This window comes from Electrophorus electricus, chromosome 25 (genome assembly GCF_041902795.1).
Source record: "Electrophorus electricus isolate QZ-2024a chromosome 25, ASM4190279v1, whole genome shotgun sequence".
Classification (NCBI taxonomy): Eukaryota; Metazoa; Chordata; class Actinopteri; order Gymnotiformes; family Gymnotidae; genus Electrophorus; species Electrophorus electricus.
Genome location: NC_137521.1, coordinates 5829077 through 5854451, shown reverse-complemented (window position 1 = coordinate 5854451; position 25375 = coordinate 5829077). Strand labels below are relative to the sequence as shown.

The 25375-nt window shown below is 40.1% G+C and overlaps 3 protein-coding genes and 1 long non-coding RNA gene across 4 annotated transcripts; 3 read left to right on the top strand and 1 right to left on the bottom strand.

Moving 5' to 3' along the window:
- Positions 1–1513: 1513 nt before the first annotated feature.
- Positions 1514–7400, top strand: cdo1 (cysteine dioxygenase, type I). Its single transcript, XM_026999730.3, has 5 exons — positions 1514–1734; positions 2776–2853; positions 3341–3498; positions 4294–4463; positions 6567–7400. Exons 1-5 carry the CDS (start codon positions 1565–1567, stop codon positions 6594–6596), a joined length of 606 nt encoding a protein of 201 aa, XP_026855531.3. The 5' UTR covers positions 1514–1564; the 3' UTR covers positions 6597–7400.
- Positions 7401–9212: 1812 nt separating this feature from the next.
- Positions 9213–12364, bottom strand: LOC145653757 (uncharacterized). The gene is made up of 5 exons (XR_014119950.1): positions 11791–12364; positions 11224–11597; positions 11073–11136; positions 10813–10915; positions 9213–10667 (listed from the first exon to the last, which is right to left on the bottom strand). It is a non-coding gene; the product is annotated as an uncharacterized LOC145653757 (long non-coding RNA).
- A 1556-nt stretch (positions 12365–13920) lies between these two features.
- tmed7 (transmembrane p24 trafficking protein 7) lies at positions 13921–15818 on the top strand. Its single transcript, XM_026999729.3, has 4 exons — positions 13921–13988; positions 14336–14537; positions 14932–15177; positions 15340–15818. The coding sequence occupies exons 1-4, from the start codon at positions 13936–13938 to the stop codon at positions 15574–15576; spliced, it is 738 nt and encodes a 245-aa protein (XP_026855530.2). The 5' UTR covers positions 13921–13935; the 3' UTR covers positions 15577–15818.
- Positions 15819–16164: 346 nt separating this feature from the next.
- fem1c (fem-1 homolog c) lies at positions 16165–22123 on the top strand. The gene is made up of 3 exons (XM_026999813.3): positions 16165–18370; positions 18979–19546; positions 19783–22123. Exons 2-3 carry the CDS (start codon positions 19003–19005, stop codon positions 21090–21092), a joined length of 1854 nt encoding a protein of 617 aa, XP_026855614.2. The 5' UTR covers positions 16165–18370; positions 18979–19002; the 3' UTR covers positions 21093–22123.
- Positions 22124–25375: the final 3252 nt, after the last annotated feature.

Here is a 25375-nt window from a genome sequence, read left to right as displayed (position 1 = left end):
CCCATATCCTAGATGTCTTTTATTTTATATTTTTCTTTACTGTCCACTTACAAATGTTTAAGTTTCAACAACAGAACACCTACTTATTCTGGCAGTTCATTGATAAGTTGAATCAGTTGTGTTTACGTATGCAATCACCAAATCACGCTGGTCTCTGGACCTCCTGGAACAGGGTTTGTCACAGTGCTATATTAATATTAGTTAAAATACACCTGATTCAGGTCATCAATTCTTTAGCTCAACCGAGTGAGGGAAATTCAGTTGTCCGTGATAGGGGCCCTTTAAGTGTCTGAAGCTATACTAGTCAGACTCTTATTCACACTCTTAGTACGGTAGCTGGGAAGACCCATCGCGCTGCAGTCATATAAAACATATTGATCAAAATGACCACGCAGGCGCTACATGTCAGAAATGTGATACAGATTCATAAACACTATATAAATTCAGAAAATACGTTATTTTAAATGACAACACGTGTGAAGTGTTATTTCCAGGGGACACCGGACGGGGATGGACCACAGCTAAGGAATCTTAATTTAGATTTGCGATTACCACGGTTGTGTAATTGGGATTATGGAGCAGAATGAACAACTGGCCTTATTCGTGGTTCGCATTGTTGCTCCTGTCGCTTTTTTTTTAATAAAACACAGACTTAAAGTACGCTGATAAAACACAACCTCATTTAACACAAATATAAGCCTGACCCAGTAAAAAGCTATAAATATAATTATTCTCAGAGGAATCAAAACTATTTGTTTCCTCTTTATTCAATGTTTATACAACACTGTTCAGAATTCCTTAATTAACTGTAAATCGATAAAAGTTAAAACACAATTATATAAACAATTTTAATGTGTTAAAATGAACAGAGTTGATTAAACTGGTGATTTTGCTGTGCATATAATGTTATTATCTTGACGTTGCGTCAACTATCATGTTACTTAAAAAAGGAATTTGGCATAAGGAACTTGATTTGTTGGGACGTTCCTTACGTACTTTGCATCTGCAATTTAACATTCATCTAGCATTCACCCAGTCAGTGCAGTAAAATAGGTTTATTGCTATAATTCCCCTAAGGAAATAACTACCTTTTTTGTACAAGTAAAAAATAAATACATTCAGAAAATAACCCTCTAGGGATTGTTGCAGTCGGTCCTCTCCAAAGGTAAAAATATTTTAGAAACTTGTAAAGGAAAACAGAAAACTATTTGTAATCTGCAGTTATAAACTTTTTAAAACCAGATTTCGGTCAACGAGCACTTGAATTGCAGCCAATAAAATGAGAATGCAGATTAACCCAACTGATAGGGGTGATACATTGTTTAAGAATGAGCTCTAACTTGCTTCAGTTTCCATTTTAAACTAACAAGTAGGTCACTGCAGACATCTAACTCAAACCTTAAATAGTTTGTTTTTGTTTTTTTTCCCCGTCGTGATATCGTTTTACAGACAGACTACATCTTGCAGCACAGTGGTACAGTCCTTTAAAGTTTGGCCAAAGTCTATAAAAACGTGAGTATTGCTCATTCACTCCAGCCTGGAAGGACGGACGTCTGAGTGGAGCATGGAGCAGGCCGGTTTAGTGAAACCAGAGACGTTGGACGGGCTTATTAAAATTCTACACAAAATCTTCGAAAATGACATTATCAACGTGGAAGAAGTGCAGAACATTATGGAGGCATATGCAAGTAAGCCTCAGGAATGGATGAAATTTGCAAAATTTGACCAATACAGGTAAGATGAAAAAGATGACTATTATTATTATTATTACTACTACTATTATTTCGTTTTCCATAAATGATGTTGAAGAGTAGATCTGTCGTTCACGAAAAGTAGGTTAAACCACTATTGTAAGTCCGAGCTATGCATGAGTAAAAAGGTTTCTTAAAAGCAGTTAAATTATTTTTTCAACTGGGGCACTGCACTGTAAGATAAGCTAGCTTTATCTGACAATCCTAGCCAACTGTTTGCACAAATGTGTTGTTATTGGAGCGGAAATGTTCCGAGATTGCCAGGCTGCGCTGTCAACGTCATACCGATCACTTCAGTAAAACCCTTCACAGAGGAGGAATTTAAAGGGCGGGTATGGGGGCGCCAATCACAGCCCGGGGAGTAGCGACCACACCCGCTGTTTGCTGCGTTCCGGACCGGAATGTTCCAGTCAAAACTCAGCTTTCATGTTTATAAACCGAGGACCGTTTAGTTGTTATTCACTCTATTCCATTTTCGGAAATTAGCATAGACATCGAGCCATCAGTGCAATTTATGCAATCCCTTCACGTGGGACTCTCCAGGGCAGTCTGCAGAATGGGTCCTACACACTCCTGGGAATGTCCAGTTTAATGACAGATATTTACAGAACTGCACCAACAAGTGCACAAGTCTTACTGAGAAGCAATCAACCTTTAACATGAATTAAATATCCCACGTCACAAAATATAATTTGCGTAGGCTTTTGCGCGTAATTGCTTTAATTTACAGAGGATGTCAAGTGCCTCATTTGTGAGCTATGATTCATTTGGCCAAGTTTTTGTACTGGCCGGATAAATTTTCAGTTTCTTTCACAGTTGTTGAAAAATTAACCAAATCTCTAAGTCATTACCTATTCATTTCTTATTTATTTATTTATTTATTTATTTTTGTTTATTTTTTAAAGTGTTTTCTGCTTTTGGCTTTTTGGCCAACATTCATGAATATGAGTGGCAGCTAACTTTTGGCAACTTAAAGAGTGAGAAAATAGATGTATGTTATGAGATATTTAATGTGTTCCTTCAGGTATACCAGGAATCTTGTCGATGAGGGAAATGGCAAATTCAACCTTATGATTCTCTGTTGGGGTGAAGGGCATGGCAGGTAAGGAGCTGTTGACATCATTAAAATACTATGACTTACTGTTGTGTTCTATGCATAGATTAGCATATATAAAATTATTTTATGACATGATTTTGCATCAAACTGGTCTTCATTTTTTATCATTTGAAACATTTTAAAACTTCAGAAATACTTGCTTACCAAAGCATAAACCTTATATGCTTCATTGGGCTAGACCACTAAGATACTTGGTGAGCATGAAATGATAGGTTTCCATAAAAATATCATGCCATTAACCCGGAATGCTGCAATTTCTAACTCAGCATTCAGTTAGCAATTCCAGCCAATTCTGTGCTTTTTGTTTTTTCTCACAGAGGCTATTTTCATGTAAGGTTAAATAACTTTCTTTAATGCAACAGCAATTGCAGCACATGTTTTGGATGGAGTCAGATGCTGAGGGCACTTTGTATTTGCCACGACCCAAACGTTCTCTCTTTCTAACTGTGCCTGTGCTGTGCACGATTTGCAGTAGTATCCATGACCACACAGACTCTCACTGCTTCCTGAAGCTGCTCCAGGGTCAGTTGAAGGAAACGCTGTTCGAATGGCCTGATCGTAAAGCCCATGGCGACATGGTCCAGAAATCTCAGCGAATCTTAAAGGAAAACCAGTGTGCTTACATCAATGGTAATGTTGCCTAATATGGCTTTCTGCAGTATGACACAAAATGGTATATCCAGCCAAAATGCCTTTTTGTGTAATAATTTAGATAGTCCTAATAATCCATTTATAACATTTTGTTATATTTTTCTAAGGTTAAGGTAATTGGTGTTCAGTTATACATACTTATACATACTGTATAGTAAAATATGAGTATATCTCTGCTCCTAAGAAGGTCCAGTCATTTGATACACTACTAATTCTAGTCAATGCCAACCCTTCTTCTAGCGTTAAATGTTGCACAAAAATTTCATTACATGACTAAGACTATAAATATGAAGTGAAGTATTTAAATAGAACTTGGAGCACTTGCAGTACAAGTCAAAAGTTTGAACACACCTGATCTTAAGGACATCTTTATCTAAAGATTTCTACGTTTGTTTAAAACGTTTCTTAGCAAAAAGTGCTCTCCATACCACTGGAAAAGCATCTAATGAGCTGTCGTCCTTTTAAAAACCTGAAATATAAGGTATAAAGATTTATTTGTTTACTTATTTTTGTCCACTGGCTTTACTATTATTGTAAGACGTAAATAAGAAAAATAAAAAGTTGCATTTGAACTTTTGACTTGTTCTGTAAAATATAATGAACAAATAAAATCAATTGGTTAATTTAAATGATTTTCATTTCAATATCCATATCAGCTAAAGCTGCAACTCATTGCAGGATTCTATTGCTTGAGTGTGAAATATGACAATAGTACCAAGTGAAATCAATATGTCTTCTCTTGGATTCTTCCAATGGAATTCGTGTGTGTTGCAGATTCCATAGGCCTGCACCGGGTAGAGAACGTCAGTCACACAGAATGTGCAGTCAGCTTGCACCTGTATAGCCCTCCCTTCTCACACTGCCAGACCTTTGACCAGCGAACGGGCCACAGGAATACTGTCAGAATGACATTCTGGAGCAAATTTGGGGAGAGGACGCCATTTGTAAGTCTATTTGTTAGCTACATCTCATTAAAAACACACACACACACACTTCACATAACCATATAAAGCATTCAGATAAAACTCTAAAGGAATTGAATCAATGTTAACAGTAAATTATTTGAGAAAACCCAGATGAAATGGTGAAAAAGGCAAAAGGCATAAAAAAGCAGACAGGGCATGCATTACAGCAAGAGATGATGAACTACTCGTGCATTTAATCATGTACTACATACATTTATTCTAATACAGGTATGATAAAATAGCTGTACCTTTTTCCCTGAAACACAGTGTCACAGTTATTGTGACCTGCAAAGATTTGTAAAGATGGTTTTAGATGAAATATTGCACTGCAGAGTTTTGCCCTTGTGTTATCACCAAAGTAAACTTTTTAATAGCTTTGTAATTAGGGAAAACAGGCACAGTGCTTAGCTTGTTAGTGCCTTATCTGTATCTGACCTTTCTGTTCTAGTCAATGGCCTCATTTCCATACACATAAAGGTAAGCGGGATCTTAATGATTGCCAACATCACCCTGCAAAATGAGCGCTGTATCATGGCAATTTAAACCTTATGGTCTTATTGGTGGAGAGGTACACCCAGGATTTGGAAAGAGCATTATCAAACAAAAAATGACGGGGCAGTAGATAAAAACTAAATTAGCCGTGATGGAACCTCTCCCTTGAATGGTGTTGCACATGTCTTTTTACCTGTTATTCATATAGATATATAAAGAGGTTTAGCAATTGTTAAAACTAATTGACCCATGAACCTATGCGGCATCAGGCTTTGGGGATTTATGTGTATCTGTCTAGAACATTATCACCACATCGACAACATGAATCATTGCAGTTTGGTTCTGTTTTGTATGTTTGAAAGAATTGTGGAACATTGTGGAGTAAGTGGTGGTTATATTTTTATTCCAAACATCTCCCTTATTAGGGAAACTAAAAAAAACTTGTGAAAAACATTCTTGACAGAATCTTTTTTGCAGTGTTGGGTTCCTTTGTCTGAAATGGACTGGTCATAGATGTCCTAATGCATCAGTAGTCTCTTATACCCGGTGCTGAAGACCTCAAACAGGGATCAGTTTCAGCTCATCAGACAAATATGAGGTCTACCCTGAGCTAAGGCATTTGCCTCCTAGCAGTGTCATGCAGGGGGACTTCGGGACCCCCACCGAGATGTCATGTATAGTGCGCATACAATAAAGTGGATGCATCGGCTCAAAAGCCTCACAAAAATGAGCTACAGAGCTTTTGATCACTTTAAAAGGGTGCTTTTTTTGCACAGCCAGTCCTTTGAAATTCCACTGTAGTCTCAGATGAACATTACCTTTTTTACGCTTACCATTTGTATGGTTGCTTACTTTCCTCAATACAGAGCAAATAATCAAAACGATTGTCTGGTAAAGGTTAACTAAAAATTCCACACAATTCATTTAATGTCTGTAAGATATTATAGATTATGTAAATATCACCTGTCTTAGCAAGACTACATTTTAGGCTAGATAAGTGACAGAATTTTCAGCAAACTACTGCAAAATCCTTCATAAGAAAATAGTAAAATTGCAAAGTTTTGCATTTCCCATCACTGAAACAAATTACTTGTGTTGCATCTAAAACTGACCAATGCAAAAATGATTATGGATTTTGCTCTATTTTCTTTTAACACAAAATCTCCACTGTGTACATTGGAATTCTAGGAATTCATCTTAAAAACTACCAGATGTGTAATGACACAGCTGCTTCCTCTGCAGGCTGCAATCTGATTAATGCCTTCATCATGTGAGCGCTTGCTCTCAGTGTTCTGGCTGCCAGCTAATGAGGAACAGATCCGTGGACGATCCACTGCAGCCTTTGCGAATACAGTGCTCTTATCTTCCATTCAGAAGTTGCATAAGCTCGCCTTGACCAAACTACTGTCTGGCAGGAGCGTTGCAACATCAAACCTTTGATAAGATATGGAAGAACGGATCTGAACAGACTATTCTTGCCTCACATGTTTTTTCTTGTTGTTTCTGCATCTTGGTCATAAAAAGTACCTATGTTTTGCCATGCCAAGATTTGAACACCTGTACTCACTATTTCTTCAATGTCTTTTGCAGGAAACTATAGTCTCACAAGAAAACAACTGAGATGTGAGAGGACAACACATGGAATTCTCAAATTTGGAAATTGAATCATTAATGACATGGCAATATTGGGTAATAAAAAATATATTGAGTCAACACTTTTTTTTTGTTGCTAAGGACATTGAATTTGGACAGTGCTAATTCAAAAAGTGTTTAATTACCCAGTGTTATCTTGACAAAAGAAAAATAAATACTGCTGAACACGAATGGTATTAGGTAGCACTGAGCCATGACTCTGTTCTCTGTTTAACAGGCTTAAACAGCCCGTTCTCCTTACAGCATTCCTAAGTGTCTGTGGCCTGTGTAATCATTTTTGTACTGTAATGAGGCTGAAAGATGTTTTGATAAATCATGTAATGTATATGAAGGTGTTTTCATTTGTTTTGCTTTGTGGTCCCATCAAAGTAAAGATGCCCTTGATCAATACGATGCGTGAACACACATTAGATCACTTTTTATTTTGGCAGATGTGTTGACTTTCCAGGTCAGCTTACATGTCAGAAAATTTTAACATAATGTTATGACTTTCATATTCAGAGATATGCCCTTTATTTAAAAGTCAAGTTCAGTCTTATATTAGAAATGTGTTTCTTTCTTAGTTTTTTTTAAACAGCAGATAAAGTAGTGAATGGTACCATGAATAACACTTGTTTTTCATCACAATATTTCAAGCTGTAACTGTAGAGGTATTTATAAGTTTGCGTGAACAGCCTTTTCTGTAATAATGCTTATTCTATCAGCAGAGCGGCTGTGATCTACAAAATTCTTGCTCTGACTGTACACCAATAAAATATTATTTCTATAAAAGTTGTCCATATTTATTACTAAATTATGAAAGTGTTTCCCATCTATAAGGAATAAAAACACAGCACTTTTGATTAGAAAGAGGTGTTTAAAATGATTACTTAGCTTTGAACATAAAGTTGTAAATATGGACTATCCCGACTATTTTAAAGTCCTTTACTGAAATATTAGATTAGTTAGATTTACTATGTTATTTAGCTTAATTATCTCATGATGATTTGAGCGCAGATAAGATTCTCAAAATAGATTTTCATTAGGTTACATTTTAGTAATATTAGCGTAATAGCTCAGTACAAAACAAAAGAAAAATTAATATTTTTAAGCCTATACCAGACATGTCTTGCATGGCTCACCTACACTCACCTTTTTTTGCCTAACCATTTTTAAAATTTACAGCACACATCACAATAGATCAATCAACCTTAGCAACCAACCCAAGCATTCCCTTATGAAACACATAAATCTCTGCACCTGGAGCTTAATATTGTTTGAACTTCAGGAAGGTATGAAATAGCACAGACCAGAACACTTAAGCTCTTTATGTGTTATTCTGTGTTACCACAATTGGTGAAAGCCAAAGTTGTGTAAGAGTCTGGTCTGGAGAGTATGGATTGTACAAGCTTGCTTTTATCGGAAGCAGCATAAATATTTTACTAGCTAAGTCAATATTCCCAAGAACCTTGAGCCCAGGAAGAGGGAGTAGTTGGTCACGTATCAAACTCCGTTATCGCACGTCAAATGAAAACACTGCTTTTAGCTTCAGCCTACCATAGTCTACATTTTCAGCTGTGTCCCAGAAAGACACTGTGAGGAGCAATCTCTGTCAGCAGAGTTCGTTCTGAGACCTTATTTTGGTATATGCTAGGGCTAGATTAATAAAGCAAAGGTAATGTGCAACCTGACAGTTTTGATACTTTCAGAAGCTATGAGTTTGTCATAGAGCCTGTGTGTGAATCTGTAAGTGTTGCTGGGCAGGGTATTTCTCACTCTCCAGTATCATAACTTTTTTTTTTAGCTCTTTTAGACAGAAACAATGTTCTTTTCCCTCCTTTATTTTGAAATATTGCCCAATTGTTCATCGCACTTTCTACTGTTCAATACTGATTTAAAAGATAACTTAAAAATACACTCATAAAACCCTATTGCAATGTTTATCTACCACGACATGATTTCCATGATTTTTCTCCCTGGTAGTGAACGATTAAAGGAGTAACTCAGTGAACGCTTGTAACAAAGACACTAAATCCTGCCTCAATCTCATTGCATCAAAATATGCAGTTAATTTGCAAAGCTATTTGCCTAGAATTTGTTTCCCTGCAACCACAATGTAACTTTGATTCAATTGGTGTTTACTGATATGTAATAGATACCCAATTTTTCATAAATCCATAGTCAGCGGCACTTTTGAATATACAGAAATTTAAATCAATTGTGGTCAATTGTGGTAGTTAATTTTAAGAAGAAAGCAACATAAAATGTTGTGCACAATGTAACATGTCTAGACAAGGAGTACATGATAAAGTGTCCAATATTAACTGACATGACAAATCTTGTACCCGGAGTGCCGAAAGCAGAGATATCACCAATATAGCCAATAGCTCACCATGGCAATTGTGTATTAATTACTGTAATCAATAAGCAGACAATAACCAGACAAACTTTGTGTCTCCATCAGTTATCATTGTTATTATCAAGGTCTTACAAAGTGCCATAAAACATATCACATGAGGGTTTCAATGAGTAAGATTAAGCAGATGAATTCAAATTCAAATCATGGGCCTTAAAAATCCAGGGAATACAAAATTGTATTCTATTGCCCCATGACAAGGATTTTAAAAGAGCTACTGGTGATTATTAGGAAATATTTTGATAAATAGTCAAAAAACAGTAATGAACTAAATACTGAAAGTGTGAAGGCTCGTCTAAAACCCACAAATGCTCATCCGAGACTGCAACATGTGCTGATTTGCAGCCGGGACATTTTAAGGATACACAAGTGTGCATGTATGATGGTGTATTTGATTCATACTGCAGACTGCCCTATAAAACCTACATTTTCATGTAAGCTCAGCAGCACCAAACTCCTGTGGCATGGATTTCAGCAGGTAACCTGTATGTTCATCAGACCTCTATAGACATTACCGCAGGAACACCCGAAATGGTATGTGTGTTAATATGTTTGCACATGCTCCATCTACAAACAATGTCAAAGGACAAACATGCAAAACGGTCTGAAGACTACATAAACAAAAGTGAAATAACTGCTTCTAAATGTGGAAACCCCCAAATCATGCAAATCAGTCAAGTGTGAGGTCCTTTTTAAAACGTAAATGTTACAGAATTGATCATTATGCCATAATTCAACTTTGATTTTATCAAATGTTACAGTGGAAAATATGATGTATGTGAAAATACTGGCAGCCAAAATCTAATGCACGGGATATTACATTTACATTTACATTTACAGCATTTAGCAGACACTCTTATCCAGAGCGACTTACAAAAGTGCTTTTCACTTACTCATAGAATATACTAGTACTGTACAGTAGGTTAGAGTCCAACATACCAATGAACTAGAATACTGTAGAATACAGGGATCAATGCTGATACCTAGAAGTACAAAATACATCAGCTCTAACTTAGACAATGATAAGTGCAATAAACAATAAGTGCTAGAGTTTGTTAAACAACATAAACAGTACCCTACTATAAGTACTAATTTAGTCAGTCAGTATGGGAGCAGGGTCAGTTGTGCTTTAAATATTCTGCAAATAGATGGGTCTTCAGTCTGCATTTGAAGACTGCAAGGAACTCTGCTCTCCGGACAGCAAGTGGGAGGTCATTCCACCATCTTGGAGCCAGGACAGAAAATAGTCTCGATGCTTGTCGTCCATGATTTCAAGCCGAGCCGTACTTGAGATTCGAAGTACTTGAGGTACGGAATGGGCTTTGACCATTGACCTCATGTATGAAGGGGCTGGTCCATTTTTGGCTTTGGAGGCAAGCATCAAGGTTTTAAATCTGATGCGTGCAGCTACAGGGAGCCAATGAAGGGAGCACAGCAGCGGAGTAACGTGTGAACTTCGGAAGATTGAAGACCATTCATGCTGCTGCATTGTGGACAAGTTGTAGAGGTTTGATGACTCTTAGAGGAAGACTAGCAAGTAGCAAGATGCAGTAGTCTAGTTTTGAGATCTAGACTGCACAAGCATCTGGGTAACTTCCTGCGAGAGTAAGGGCCGAATCCCTTGTATGTTACAAAGGAGGAATCTGCAAGACCGGGATAGATTAGAAACATGAGTTGAGAACGACAATTGGTTGTCCAAAGTTGCGCCCAGGCTACGGGCATCTTCGGATGGTGATACCAGGGAGTTCTCAAAGGAAACCGTGAGGTCATGGTAAGGGTTGGGAATACCTGGGATGAACAGAAGCTCAATTTTACTGGGGTTGATCTTCAAGTGGTGGGCTGTCATCCATGACGCAATGCAAGTTAAGCATACCGTTATACATCTGGAGACCTGCGTGTCAGTGGGTGGAAAAGAAAGAAATAATTGAGTGTCATCAGCATAGCAGTGGTAGGAGAAGCCATGAGAAGATATTACATCACCAAGAGAACAAGTATACAAAGAGAAGAGAAGGGGGCCTAATACTGAGCCTTGTGGAACTCCATGTCACCTGATAGGACCCTCCATCCAGATAGGCCTGAACCCATCTTCAAGCAGAGCCAGTCACACCAAGCCTGGAGAGAACAGAGAGAAGAATGTTGTGGTTCATTGTGTCAAAGGCTGCTGAAAGGTCTAGAAGAATCAACACAGATGACAATTACTGCTATGAGGGCTGTTTCTGTAGAATGTGCCAGTTTGTAGCCAGACTGATTGGGATCATGCAGCTGGTTCTAGGTGAGAAAAAGAGACAATTGATTATAAACTGCTTGTTTGAGGGTTTTTGAGAGGAAAGAGAGAAGTGATATCATTCTGTAGTTGGCAACGCTGGAGCTGTCAAGTGTGGCCTTCTTGAGGATTGGTACCACCCTGGCAGTTTTGAATGCAGTAGGCACGTATCCAGAAGATAAGGAATTGTTGATGATGACAGAGATGAAAGGAAGCAGATCTCTTGCGATTGTCTGGAACAGAGTGGAAGGAATTGGATCCAGCGGACATGTAGTTGGATTGCTGGAAGTCAGGAGTTGAAGAATTTCATCTGAGAAGTGAGGAGAAAAAGAAGTCAGAGAGTTGGATGTTGGGGAATGCATGTTGATTGGAGGGGTGGGAACAGAGGAAAAGGACTGGTGGATTGCTGCAACCTTCTCCTCAAAGAAGGTGATAAAATCCTCCAGAGTAAGAGATGAGGAAGGAGAGGGAGGATTAAGGAGAGAAGAAAAAATAGTGTAGACCTTGAGTGGATCGGATGCTGATGATTCGAATTTCTCTCTGTAGTTGGATGATTTTGCACATATTACTTCCAGTGAGAACTTGGAAAGGAGAGACTTGTATGAGCTGAGATCTGAATCTAGGTGAGATTTCCTCCACCGCCTCGCTGCAGTCCTTAGTTCTCTCCTGTGGCAGTGAAATATTTCTGTTAGCCAGGGGGCAGTTGACAAGGACTTAGCAGGTCTAGAGGAGAGAGAGCACAGAAGATTCATTGATGAGGAGAGTGTAGAAATTAAAGAATTTGTAACTGCATCCAAAAAGAGAGAAGACAGAGAGTCAGGGTGAGGAAGCATGGACAAAATAGTAGAAGTAAGGGAAGAAGGAGATATGGAGTGCAGATTGCGATGGAAGGAGGAGGAACATTTTGGAGAGAACTGGATGGAAAGAGAAGGAAGGGAGAGAGAGAAGAATAGAAAGTGATGGTCCGAGAGGTGGAGGGGGGTGACTGCGATGTCCGATGTTGTGGTGGTGTGGGTGAAGATCGGGTCTAGAACATTGCCCGCTTTGTGAGTCAGAGGAGAGTGGTTGAGGGTGAGGTCAAATGCTGTCAACAGCAGAAGGATGCAGGAGGAATGCAGCTTGTCTGATGGAGGGTTGAAGTCTCCAAGGAGAATGAGTGGAATTCCTTCAATGGTGAATTGACTCAGGAGGATGTCGAGCTCATCAATGAAGAGATCTAGGGAACCTGGAGGGCAGTAGATGACAATGATAAAAAGTTTGGTGGGGAAAGACACCGTAATGGCATGAAATTCAAAAGAGGAGATGGAAAGAGTAGAAAAGGAAAGTGGAGTGAAACACCACTCTGGAGGCATTAGTAAACCTGTGCCACCACCCCTGTTGAGACGCCTCGGAGAATGGGTGAATGAAAAGGCAGAGGACAGGGCAGCCGGAGTCGCCGAGTTCTCAGGGGTGATCCATGATTTTGTTAAAGCCAGGAAGTGGAGGGAGTGAACGGATGCTAATGCTGAGGTGAAGTCAGCCTTCTGGACAGAAGATAGGCAGTTCCAGAGCCCTCCTGCCACCACGATATGTGATGGTGCCGAAAATTGTGAGTAAGTTAGGTTGCTGAGATTGCGACGTCTATGATGATAGCGTCGAGGAGATCTGTGGGATATGTGGACAGGAATTGTGAAACACATTTCAGATGCTTGATTTGTGGATGTATGAGATAAAAGATTGAGATAATATGAGAAGATACTTAGATGAGTTTGTGAAGTCTGGTAGATGAGATGTAGATGAACTGATTGAGAGCATCACAAAGCCTTCTCCAGATGTTGATTACCGCTACGGTAATCAACATCTTTAGAAGGCTAAATTAGGAGTCGCCCTAATTTAACTCAGTTCAATAAGTGCTGAGCCTGCCCCTCAGTTCACACCTAAGGCCAGGGCGAAACTACACCCGTAGTGAGTAATTACAGCTAACAAGCAACTAACAACTAATTTTCTCAAGTCTTGAATTTCACAGAATCCAAGGCAAAAGTAAGTAAACTCAGAGCCTACCTTAACCAACCAGATGATAATCTAATGAGAAAAACCAAAGCACACTTTTCTGTTGTGACATAAAGAAAACATACCGATATAAAAAGCAAAACCTTAATTTTCATTTTTATGTCACTTGATCTCTTTAATGAAAAACAATGTGTTGGGATTTGATATGGGATATGAAAGAATGATATTCAAAATGAAAACCAACCAATACCGCAACAGCGCTTAACGTGTTTTACATAGTTGCTAAATGCTGCACCCTTGTGGTCAGAATGTAAAATGCAATACTGGCTAGAGTGTAACAACGCAACAGAAAAAAGAAAAAAAAACTGATTGAAAGACTTTTACCTAAATTACAGTTCCTTAAAATTCCATCATAACGTCATGAGACTAACCCTTTTTAAGATTATGGTATCCTCTGAGCAAATCTGGCTAATTGGCAGGCCAATTAACGCCTGTGGTTTTGAAGACAGACTACATGTAACTCTAGATTTATAAATGCAGGCGTTTCATTGCTTCGGCCGATTTAGCTCATAGCGAACACAGCAGGCCGACCTACGTTACCCGGACACGAAAGAGTTAAGGATGACGCCCTTCCTTACTGCCCGCTTACGTCGCTACATATGTACGTGTTCCGTCACCGGTGCACTTCCTTCATCCGGGTAGGGGAGTTTGGGTAAGCGAAGCTTCACTTTCTAAGTTTTGCTCTTTTTAATCGCTAAATTTGATTATCTGTTGTGCACTCTTTTAATTCAGTGCCATTAGCGTAAATATTCGTCATTCATTGGTAACTGACACGCCTATATTGCATCTAAGCGTATGTTGTATCCGCCGTCAGCTCTCTATTAGCCTGGCCGAAGGGTCCGTTTAGCAGAATGCTAACGCTAGGTTTACTAGCTAGCGTCTAAGCTAGCTGACTTCAAACTCGCTGTCTGGCTCATTTGTTCATATTTCCTACAGAACCATTATGTGAGGGTCGGCTGGTCTGTGTCTAAGGCCGTTTCCGTTGTCTCGTTGTTTTAGGCCTGTCCGTTCGTCCCCCGTTGCGCAGCGCTTGTCCGTGATGTTGGCCCGCCGTCGTGCCGTGAGGCTGCTGGCGCAGGTTCTGTGTGTCCACCTGCTCAGGGTCTGCGGCTCCGAGCTCACCTTCGAGTTGCCGGACAACGCCAAGCAGTGCTTCTATGAAGACATTACTACAGGGACGAAATGCACCCTCGAGTTCCAGGTAAACTGTGCTATTGCGATCAGGTCCAGAATTTGCACGGCCTGAAGATTACAGCTCGACGAACACGAAGCAAAGGTCTTGTCTGTCAGCATTTAAACTTTCCGGATGCAGGACAATGCGACTACCAACTAATCGCCAAAAGGATGCTGCTGAAATCATGTAAAGCCGTGAAAGCTGATGTTCATAGAGAGAACCCATCGTCTAGCTCTGTCCCAAAAATAAATAAACGAACTGATGAACTACAACGCTCATTTTACGATATTGTTTGCCCTACTACCTGTACATGTGCATCAGTGTGTGACAGTAAAAATATGTTTCAACCTAAAGAAATAATACATTCTTCCCTATGAGAATATTTAAGAAGTATGTGTGTTTTTATTTTTGTTCTGTGCAGGTAGTGACTGGGGGCCATTATGATGTTGACTGTCGTCTGGAGGATCCGGATGGTGCTGTTCTCTACAAAGAAATGAAGAAGCAGTACGACAGCTTCACATTCACAGCTGCCAAAAATGGAACCTTTAAGTTCTGTTTCAGCAACGAATTCTCCACTTTCACCCACAAGACTGTGTACTTCGACTTTCAAGTTGGCGAAGACCCTCCACTCTTCCCCAATGAAAACAGAGTGACCGCACTAACTCAGGTGTGTACATGACAAATTGAACAAACATCCTTATTCATTTAAGCAGAGCATCCACCAATTTTAATTGCATTTGATGATAAACTGAATGTGAAATCTTTTCTGACTAGATTGCTGAAAACATCCTGACTGTTTTTCTTTTTCTTTTTCCCTCCTTGGACTCAGATGGAATCGGCATGCGTCTCCATCCACGAAGCCCTGAAGTCTGTCATCGACTACCAGACGCACTTCCGACTGAGGGAGGCCCAGGGTCGCAGCAGAGCTGAAGACCTCAATACCAGAGTGGCATTCTGGTCCATTGGGGAGGCTTTCATCCTGCTGGTGGTCAGTATCAGTCAAGTCGTGCTGCTAAGGAGCTTCTTTTCAGACAAGAAAACCACCACAACCCGTGTGGGATCCTAACGTCCTGTGGTCATCTCCAATTCCTGTCTTGCATACATGTGTGCGGACACACACAGATGCACAAGGGACTTAAAGCAGTGATGCTTCATGGTTTAATGCTTCATTTTTAAGACTCCATGCACAATATGATTATTTAAAGATGTTTTTGTTTGGCCTCACATCTTTTAGACACGTGTGTGGTTTTCGGTTTCATATCCTCCAAGTTATATTTTCATTGTTAAGAAGTAAAAAATCTTAATTTATTATGTGGGTATGTGTTTAATTGGTACTCTAAGATGACATGTATATGTGTGTTTTCTTGATGGGGTAATTGGAGACCTACTTAACACAAATAATGCATCTGAATTTTAAAAACTGGTCCTGTGATTTGCATTGTGCTCATCTAGATGTCTGTGATTGTTTCCCAGTGTCAGATATGAGTCAAATAAAACCACGGATTGTTCAGGAAACGCAGTAAAAACATGGAGGAAAAACAGGGACTTTCACTTTTTAAATGCATTTTGACAAAATCAAAGCCTGTGTTCCCTCAGTATAGGCACACATTCAGTTTTATTAGATTAAAAAACAATTTTTGCTAGTGCTCTGCTGTTAGTGTAGAATGAGAAATTTTCTCCTATTGTTATGTAGCTAAAACCTGAAGGTGACCAGAGCTTCTGTTTCCTTAAAATCATTTCTTTGTATTTTTATTGCATCACAAAGGTTTAGTAGTGAGAACTGTATACCATTACTTTGATAGGAGGCTACTATGTGCTTACTACCTGGTTACAAATTCAAGTTGGTATCTTCAACCATGTTCCAGGAGACCCATCTTCCTACTCTATAAGAGTTATGCTTCAGTATATATTTAACATACTTGGATACTGAGCATTCACCTACTTGATGAAAGGTGTGAACACTAGCAGAGAGGTAGACCTTAGCCATCAGGAACTCGAGCACAGAGTAATTCCAGTTCAGATTACATGGGCTAAACACCACTTGTTCAAACTTGGGAGCCTTTGTGTAGCAAGAACCAACATGACACCAGAAGCAGTTTAAACCTTTTTTCCCCTTGGTGTCAAATTAATGAACAAATAAATCGCAGCCAAATGTCTTAATTAGCCTTTGTTAACTCATTTTGCAAACCCTAGCCAGAAATTGCCTCAAACACAGCAGTGCAGTATATGAAGCAGTGGTTTGCTGAGGTAAGGAAATCAGTTGAAATATAAATGTTTGCTCGGAGCCACAGTAGAGCAGAGAACTTCCGATCCATAGCTGTGTTCTTGTTTAAGGGTGGGGGTCTGGAAGGGGTGGTCAGTCTTGAGGGGTTTTTTAAACTGCTTAGTGATTTTTTTTTTTACATTTTTTTTTTTTTGTGTCAGGTAAATTTGTTTAGCAAAGGAAACCAAAACACCAGTTTGTTTGATTAGTTATAAATGTCTAGTGGGGAAAGGGGGTGTACATCAAGGAACTTGGTAACTGGGAAAAAGTTAGTGTTATGAAATCTTGTATAAACTAACCATAAAAAGTAATATAGGCCTGTGTAGTTTTCTATCAGTAACCCAGTTAGATTAAGTGTGGGTAAAGTAGTATATGTATTAGAAACAGATAAGGTAGTGTGCATAATCTCTACATTCACATTTGCTTCTCATAATCTGGCACTACAGAAACGTGCTCTTGTTTTATATAAGATGATCTTGGGTCCTTAAGGTTTCTTTTTTCTTTTCTTTTTTTTTGAGAACATAATTGAACACTTATGTAATCAAATTGTACACTGATTTGTTTGGAATTGAAGTATGTAAACGAATGCACCTTGTACGCGTCTGCACATCAACAGCCCTTGCACAAACACTGATTTTTGGGTGTACAGAATGAATATGTCTAAGAGCCACACTGTTCTGTCTGACTCGTCTGTATAAAGCACTTGTGCTTCCTAAATAGTCCAGATGTTATAGCTAGATGTTTGGCCACTAGAGCGCAGTATCAACGTTAGGGACGTCTGCCCTTTGCTATTTTCGCTTTATAATCGTCTGTAATATACACTAGACATAAGAATCTGCTTTACGTAAAGTGAGGTTTGGTAGGGTTTATAAACTCTGTAATTTATATTCCATGGTTATTGTTTTCGTTGTTATTGTTTGTTGTTTAAATATGTGTGTACGTTGTCATATCTCAAACTAAACGTCGTGACTACGGAGAATCATTGTTTACGTTTACACGGACGTCGCATCAGAATGGGCTTTACTGATTGGGCAGATTCGGTGTCGCATCAGAATGGGCGCCACCGATTGGGCAGGTTCGGTGTCATTAATAAACGGGGCGGGAGAAATTCCGCCTTAACGGAGAAGCTACCGACGAGCGAGCGCAGATGGCACCGTACACTTCCTTATTCGTCGTGGGGGGAGCTCGTTACAAGTTTCGAGTGAAAATAACATAAACAACCAATTGTGAAATCCAAGCGACATTTGTGGTCACTTGCTTAGAAGAAAGCTCCGTAATCGGAAAAACAACGGCTGTTGCCGTCGCAAGGTCGCCCGCTAGCTAACCTGGCTAACGCTAGCAAGCCGAACAGACTGGCAGCAGGAAGCGAGTGAAGCGGGGGCGGTGGGAGCCCGCAGTGCGAGCCGTGCAGCGCTCTCCTCTCCTCTCCTGTCCCTCAGCTCGGTTATCGTTATCTAGCTACACCGCTGCGTTATCGAGTGACGCTTGGAGTTGGGAATAAAACCCCCCACACAGCTGGATCCTTCCGTCTTATGGCGCCGCTAGTCGACTGAGTGGAATCAGCCGCCCGCCACGACGAAGACCCGACGACAGAAAGGTAGAAGTCGGTCACGTTTAAGACTCCGGGTATCTAGCTGGGGTTATCTGGTTAGAGAAAACACTCTCAGTACTCTTACCGTCGTATAACGAGTTTAATATTATCACGCATTTGCCGTTTAAGATGTGTGGACGCTATAGGTTAGCGGTCGCTAGCTGTCTATTTCTGGGATGGTGCTGTGCACATACACCACATAGCCAAGTTGGCCAACTTAACTGCATTGTGTCTATTATGGCCAGGTAAGATAGCTAGCTCACTCTTTTAGTTCTTGTCTAGGGTATTACTAGAAGGTCTAGTCTATAATTTTCTGGCAAGACACGAGTTTACCACCTGCTTAACAGCCCCAAAGCCCCGAGAAGGCTGCCAGTAAGGATAATTTGTACTCTGTCACTTTGACGAAAGGGTCGTGATCGCCCACGACAGACATTATCTGACGAATCCATTATATGTTCTCGACATGTTGGCTCTCTCCCAGAAATATCAAAGTAGACATGTTTTAAATCTGTTACACGCACATAGAAATGTCAAGTGTTATAATAAGAGTGATGCAGAGAATCATCTGATTAAAAGTATGCAGTCTCACCGAGTTCTTTCCTGTATTTATTTAGGAAGGAGTCGAGCAACCAAATGCCATGGATTTAAAAACTGCAGTGTTCAATGCTGCCAGAGACGGCAAGCTTAAGTTACTTCAAAAACTTTTGGAGAATAAAATTGACCATGAGATTCTAAAATTGATATCTGAGAAGACAAATGGAGCCACACCACTTTTGATGGCTGCACGGTATGGGCATCTTGAATTAGTCGAATACCTTCTGGAATGTTGCTGTGCACCGGTTGAAATGGGAGGTTCGGTTAATTTTGACGGCGAGACTATTGAAGGAGCCCCGCCACTATGGGCTGCGTCGGCAGCTGGACATTTGAAAATAGTGCAGTCTTTGCTCGGACACGGTGCGGCTGTAAATAATACCACACTTACCAACTCTACACCTTTAAGGGCTGCTTGCTTTGATGGCCATCTAGACATTGTCAAGTATTTGGTGGAGCACAAAGCAGACTTGGAAGTGGCCAATCGGCATGGTCACACATGCCTCATGATATCTTGTTATAAAGGCCACAAGGAGATTGCTCAGTATCTACTGGAGAAAGGTGCTGATGTAAATAGGAAAAGTGTCAAAGGTAAGAGAACCATCAGATCACATACCTACATTGCTAATGACACTAAGAAATAATTTTGTGCTGTTTATAGAATCTTGTTTTTCCAGTCATGGCTCTCTCTGTTGTTGGGGTTGATTGAAGTCACTATAACGCTTTATGTCGTACTCTATGCTGGCTTCTGACTGTTTGTTTCATTTTGAATGCTCTCTGCTGTGGTGTGTCTCATTTTACCAGTAGTCTGTCTTTGTGTTCTGTAGGTAACACAGCGTTGCATGACTGTGCTGAATCTGGAAGTTTGGAGATCATGAAAATGCTACTTAAGTATGGTGCCACGATGGAAAAGGATGGTTATGGAATGACCCCATTGCTCTCAGCCAGCGTCACTGGGCACACAAACATAGTAGATTTCCTTACACAACACCCCCAGACAAACAAAATGGAACGGATTAACGCTTTGGAATTGCTGGGTGCTACATTTGTTGACAAAAAGAGAGATCTTTTGGGAGCACTGAAATACTGGAAAAGAGCCATGGAGATGCGATACTGTGATAGCAGCAATATACTTGTGAAAGACGAACCTAAGGAACTTATAATGGCATATGATTACGCCAAGGAGGTTAGTAGCAATGAAGAGCTGGACAGTTTGATTTCAGACCCAGATGAGATGAGAATGCAGGCGCTACTTATTAGGGAACGTATACTTGGCCCGTCGCACCCAGACACGTCGTACTACATTCGTTACCGAGGAGCTGTTTATGCAGATTCTGGAAATTTTGAGAGGTGCATCAATTTGTGGAAGTATGCTCTGGACATGCAGCAAAATAATTTAGAGCCTCTTAGTCCCATGACAGCCAGCAGCTTGCTTTCCTTCGCTGAACTCTTCTCCTTCATGCTGCAAGACCGAGCCAAAGGCCTTTTAGGAACCTCTGTCTCCTTTGGTGACCTCATGGGCATACTCAGCAAAAGTGTGCTGGAGATTGAGCGAGCTGTGAAACAGCCGCACCCAGGCCCGGAGCCAGCTCAGCTCAGCAAGGCGCTCTCCATCATCCTGCACCTCATATGCTTGCTGGAGAAAGTCCCGTGCACCGTCGAGCAGGATCACTTCAAGAAGGAGACCATCTACAAGTTCCTCAAGCTGCAGCCGTGTGGTAAGAACGGGTACAGTCCCCTGCACCTGGCCGTGGATCGGAACACCACTTGCGTGGGTCGCTACCCCGTTTGCAAGTTTCCCTCGTTCCAAGTGACGTCCATTCTTCTGGAGTGTGGCGCGGACGTGAACTGCCGCGATGAGGATAACAACAGCCCTCTGCACGTGGCGGCCTCTAACAACCACCCTGACATCATGAACCTGCTGATCGCCTGCGGCACGCACTTTGACAGCACCAACTCCTTCAAACAGACTGCTTGTGATTTGCTGGACGAGAAGGAAATGGCCAAGAACCTTATTCAGCCTATAAATCACACCACACTACAGTGTTTAGCTGCACGGGCCATCATCAAGTACAATCTCACATACAGGGGAAACATCCCGGAGAAGCTGGAGGCTTTTGTGCTGCTACACAGATAATGACTGGAGGACTGTGGGGTTGATGAAAAGCATCTTGGAGTCTGGAGCCTGTTTTAAGTACCTCCTTTCTCCACATGAGCTGTTTGTACAGAATAAAGCTAGACAGAGGTGGATAATAGATTGTTTCTATTCTGTGGGCATGCCTAATATTTTTAACAAATCCCCTATGCTTATTTCTTGCTGTTTATTAATACCTTTGCATTTCTGCCTGATCCCTCTGCTTTGTATTTCTTTCTTTATACAAAGGTGGTGGGACATGTCCAGTTGGGTCCTCACTTCCTTGCTGGTATTTGGTCATAATACTGCTGTTCTCCAGGTTCATGGTTATGCCCTTATTGCATTGTCTTTGTTGGGTGGAATGCACTCATTACTCCCTTCAAGCATAACAAGGCTTTATGATGTGGTTAATGTTTGCAAATGCCATAAGTGCTTTATTTCTCCTATGCACAGCCTATGATATTGCGACTGTTCTGTGTTACCGGACTGTGTCACTGTTTTGTAACTGCCTGTTTTTAGTCATCTTCCTCAGGCTTCCTTAAAATGCAAATTAGTAACTAAATCTGCACCAAGGAAGTAATTGAGGTTTATGAAGTAATCATGTGTTCAGAGGTAAAGTCTAGACTTCCTCCCCCCAAACCTAATGTAAGGGGACCTTTGAGGCCAGCCACAAATCTAGACAAAGGTTGGTTCCATTTTCTTCATGCACAGCATGCATTTAAGTTGTTATAGTTTGTCGTCAATGCTCATATTCTCAGAGATCTGCTCTGTTGAATCAAATTTTGTCAACATTTGAAATATGATCTAATAACTACTACTTTGCTCAGATTATTATTCCAGCTACAGTTGTGCAGTTTGAAAACAAGGGCTTTTCATATTTAAGAGCACATTTCAGAAGCAAAAGAAACTAATGTACAGTACTAGCTATCAGAGAACTTGCACTTTATTGCATTGGTATTTCAAAATTCCTTTTTTCAATTGGTTTTCAATGTCCTCAGAGCATATTTAACAATAAACTTTTGTTGCACTTCTTACTCTTCTTGAAAAAAAGTCATTTATCTTGTTTTTCATGCCAGATCAAGAGGTATTCGTTGTAGATCGTTTTACTGTTTCAAGCCGGGTGAATTCCAAGATTACGTCGCGTGTTTCTTTGTGTCATTAACACAGTCACTGAATTTTCTCTCCTGAGTCATGTTGGGGCAGGCACATTCCATGTGCGTTACAACAGCGGAGCTGTCCACCCATGGACTTTGAGCATGATAATGCGGTTGTTTATTTCCCTGTTGTTTTCAGTGTGGCACATTTCAGTCCCTGGAATACTGCCTATGCTTGCGATGTCGATTCATAGTAATGCCAAGATGTTGCTGTGTAAGTACAAAGGAGATCCAGTTTGGGCAAGCAAGATGTGTTTACCCTTTAACCCAAAAACGTGTGCCACCTGCTTATAATCCAGTATGTAAGATTACAACACTTGCGGTGTTGCTGTGTGGCAAGCGTCAAGTAAATCGTACCGATGGACAAAATGTAGTCTCTCTCCATTCTTTTCTTTCTATTTTTCTCCTTTTCATTATTCGACATGTGACGCTCAACCTACTTATGTGCTGCCTTTAAATAACCTTGAATAATGCCCCACTGAAAATGTGTCCTACATGCAGGCTTGACATAAGTGCTTTCTTAGGTGATGGATCACAGCTTGTGAAGCAGTCCATTCCATCACAGAGTCCAGAGTGGTTCTGGCCTGTGTTTTTAGGGGCCTCTCCACTATACTCGTTAAGTTTAATGGTCAGCGTCACCCATGAGTTCTTTTTCACTTTTATGAGCCCTGTGCACACAGCACCACTGAAGCAGAAGCACAAACAAACAAACAAACAAACCTAGCACCATTTGCAGTTCTGCTTTGGGATGAAGGGCAGTCTTGCCTTTTGATTTCGCATGGTTATTGGATGTGATCCTAATGGCACTTTGAATTCTCTGTCCAATCTTTTAAAAGCCTGACCCTGTTACATATGAGTCTCTCTACTGTATGCTTTAAAAGGAGAGGGCAACAGGTTGAGCACAAGGAACTTGATACCCCAGCACAAGTAGATCTGTGACAAACGGGACATTGAAATGGAGATAATCATACTGGATGGAAGCGCTGTTCAACAGCTGAGCTCCCAGAAATCCCTACACCCGGTCTGAGTAAGTTAACTGAAAACAGTATATTAGGGGATTCACGTGGCGCACACGTCAACAATCCCAAGAAATCCACACCGCAGAAGCAATTTTGAGGCAAGACAATATCTTGCTCCTACGCCTAAACTGGCAGCAGGGGATCAGAACTGTTGATAGTCAAGTGTAACGATTAGCAAATTAATTGTGCAGATACAAGGCCCTTTGGTTGTTGTATTTAATTAAGCTCGGCCTTGGTTTTGCTGGGGCAGTGGGACGGTTGCCTGCACCGCTGACTTAAAGCCGTCACAGCCTAAGAGATCTCTTGTGGTCAGTGACGTAAGCAAGCAGCTGTTTTCTTAGCAGATGAGAGGGGTTTGCTTTCTATGGTGAGGTTTTGTTCCCAAGCCTGGCGGGGACACTCATCCCTTAGGATTTATGCAGTGGTGTACATTGCTCTTCATTGTATGGAAGAGCTACACAAGCCAGGATAATGGGAACAAAGGCATTATATTTTGACTAAAACTATTTAAAAGCAGTATATATGTTTTCTTACCGATTTTGCATTTAAATTTTTCTGTCACTATTAGAGCTGAAGTATGGAATTCTTAAATGGTTTTTGTTATGAAGTATGCAGATAATGCTGTCTAGATTTAGGTATGAACAAAGATTATGTTCAGTTATTTATTTTTTTTAAAAAACAGATTTAATTATAGGGCTACTTACAATTGGTAGATGGCTTTGCATTGATGCCCCTGGAATCTGTAGACAGCATTTCTGATTTCTTTGCAGTGTTTTTAAGTAAAGCTCTTCAAACTGTAAACATGTAGGCTTTATCTTCTTGTTTAAAATAAGCTGTTCTTAAATTATATAATGGCATGCAAATCCAGTTGCCATATCTCTAAAAATAAAAGGCGGATTGCCACATTACTATGTTTGTTATAACTTATGACTATTGTTTTGGCTCTGTACTCTGGCACATTGGATTTAAAATGAAATGGTGACTGAGGTTCAAAAGACTTTTGATTTAAAGTTTTTACATCTGGAGTTTGAGACACACAAGTTATATCCTGGTTTTATACATTTCAAGAGCTCATAAATAACTGGAGAAATCTAAATCACATTTAGAACTTCACTGCCAAACCTTTGCAGAAACTGGCTATCTTCTCTAGTGATGCTCTACCACACCTGTAATTTATTCATTTGTGGACACTGAAAAATACTACATAAGTCTAGCAGCCATAGCTGAGGGGATATCACGAAGACCACCCCTGCAAAGTCATAACAAGTGTGAGTTTGTAAGGCAGATAAGGCCACTGTCCCTAGCTGTGACACTGCTATATTTATCAGGTGTTGCAATCAGCTGTTCTCGGAGGGAATACCCAGTGGGTTATTGGCATTAAGATGTTATCAAATATAAAATGATGAGAATGTGTGTTCCTGTCAAGCATGATCACAATAGTATTAAAGTACTTCTCTGGATAAAAAAAACAAAACAAAAAACTTTTATTTACGTGCACTGATTTCCTGCGCTACGGTGTAAAACGTTTAAGATTAAAAGCATTTAAAACATATTTGCTCTTTACAGGACTGATCATTCCTATAACAGCACTCTGCCTTACTTAGATGAAGCTGGCATGGCTTGCTGCGGCACATCTAGGGAGAAAGACTCAAAGATACCATGTCTCTGGCAAGGGCTGCTATGGGAAGGTTACTGACCTAAGCTGAAATGCTGCAAGGTAAGCGATGTGCGCCAAAATGTATGCTGTGAGTCAGACTAGAATTTCACTGACAGACAGAACATGAGAGAACCTGTGCTCAAATATAAAATTATTAATACGTGATCTATATATTTGATATGACGGTTTTTAATGGTCACATCCTTCATATCTTAAAAGCAAAATTTAAAATAATTATCTATTTGATACATGCTATGAAAATAGCTAAAAATACCAGCTAGCTCTTAAAATGATGTAGAATGCTCATTTTGAAAGTCAGTAGGTGGGAATGAAACATTTAGAAAACAGTGTTAATTAACTTGCAGTTTTAATCAGATTTGTTCTAAAAATGCTAAGTTTAGCTGAAATGTTTGATTAGAAAGGTTTTGTGTAGATATCCTTCAGAAAACCACCAGG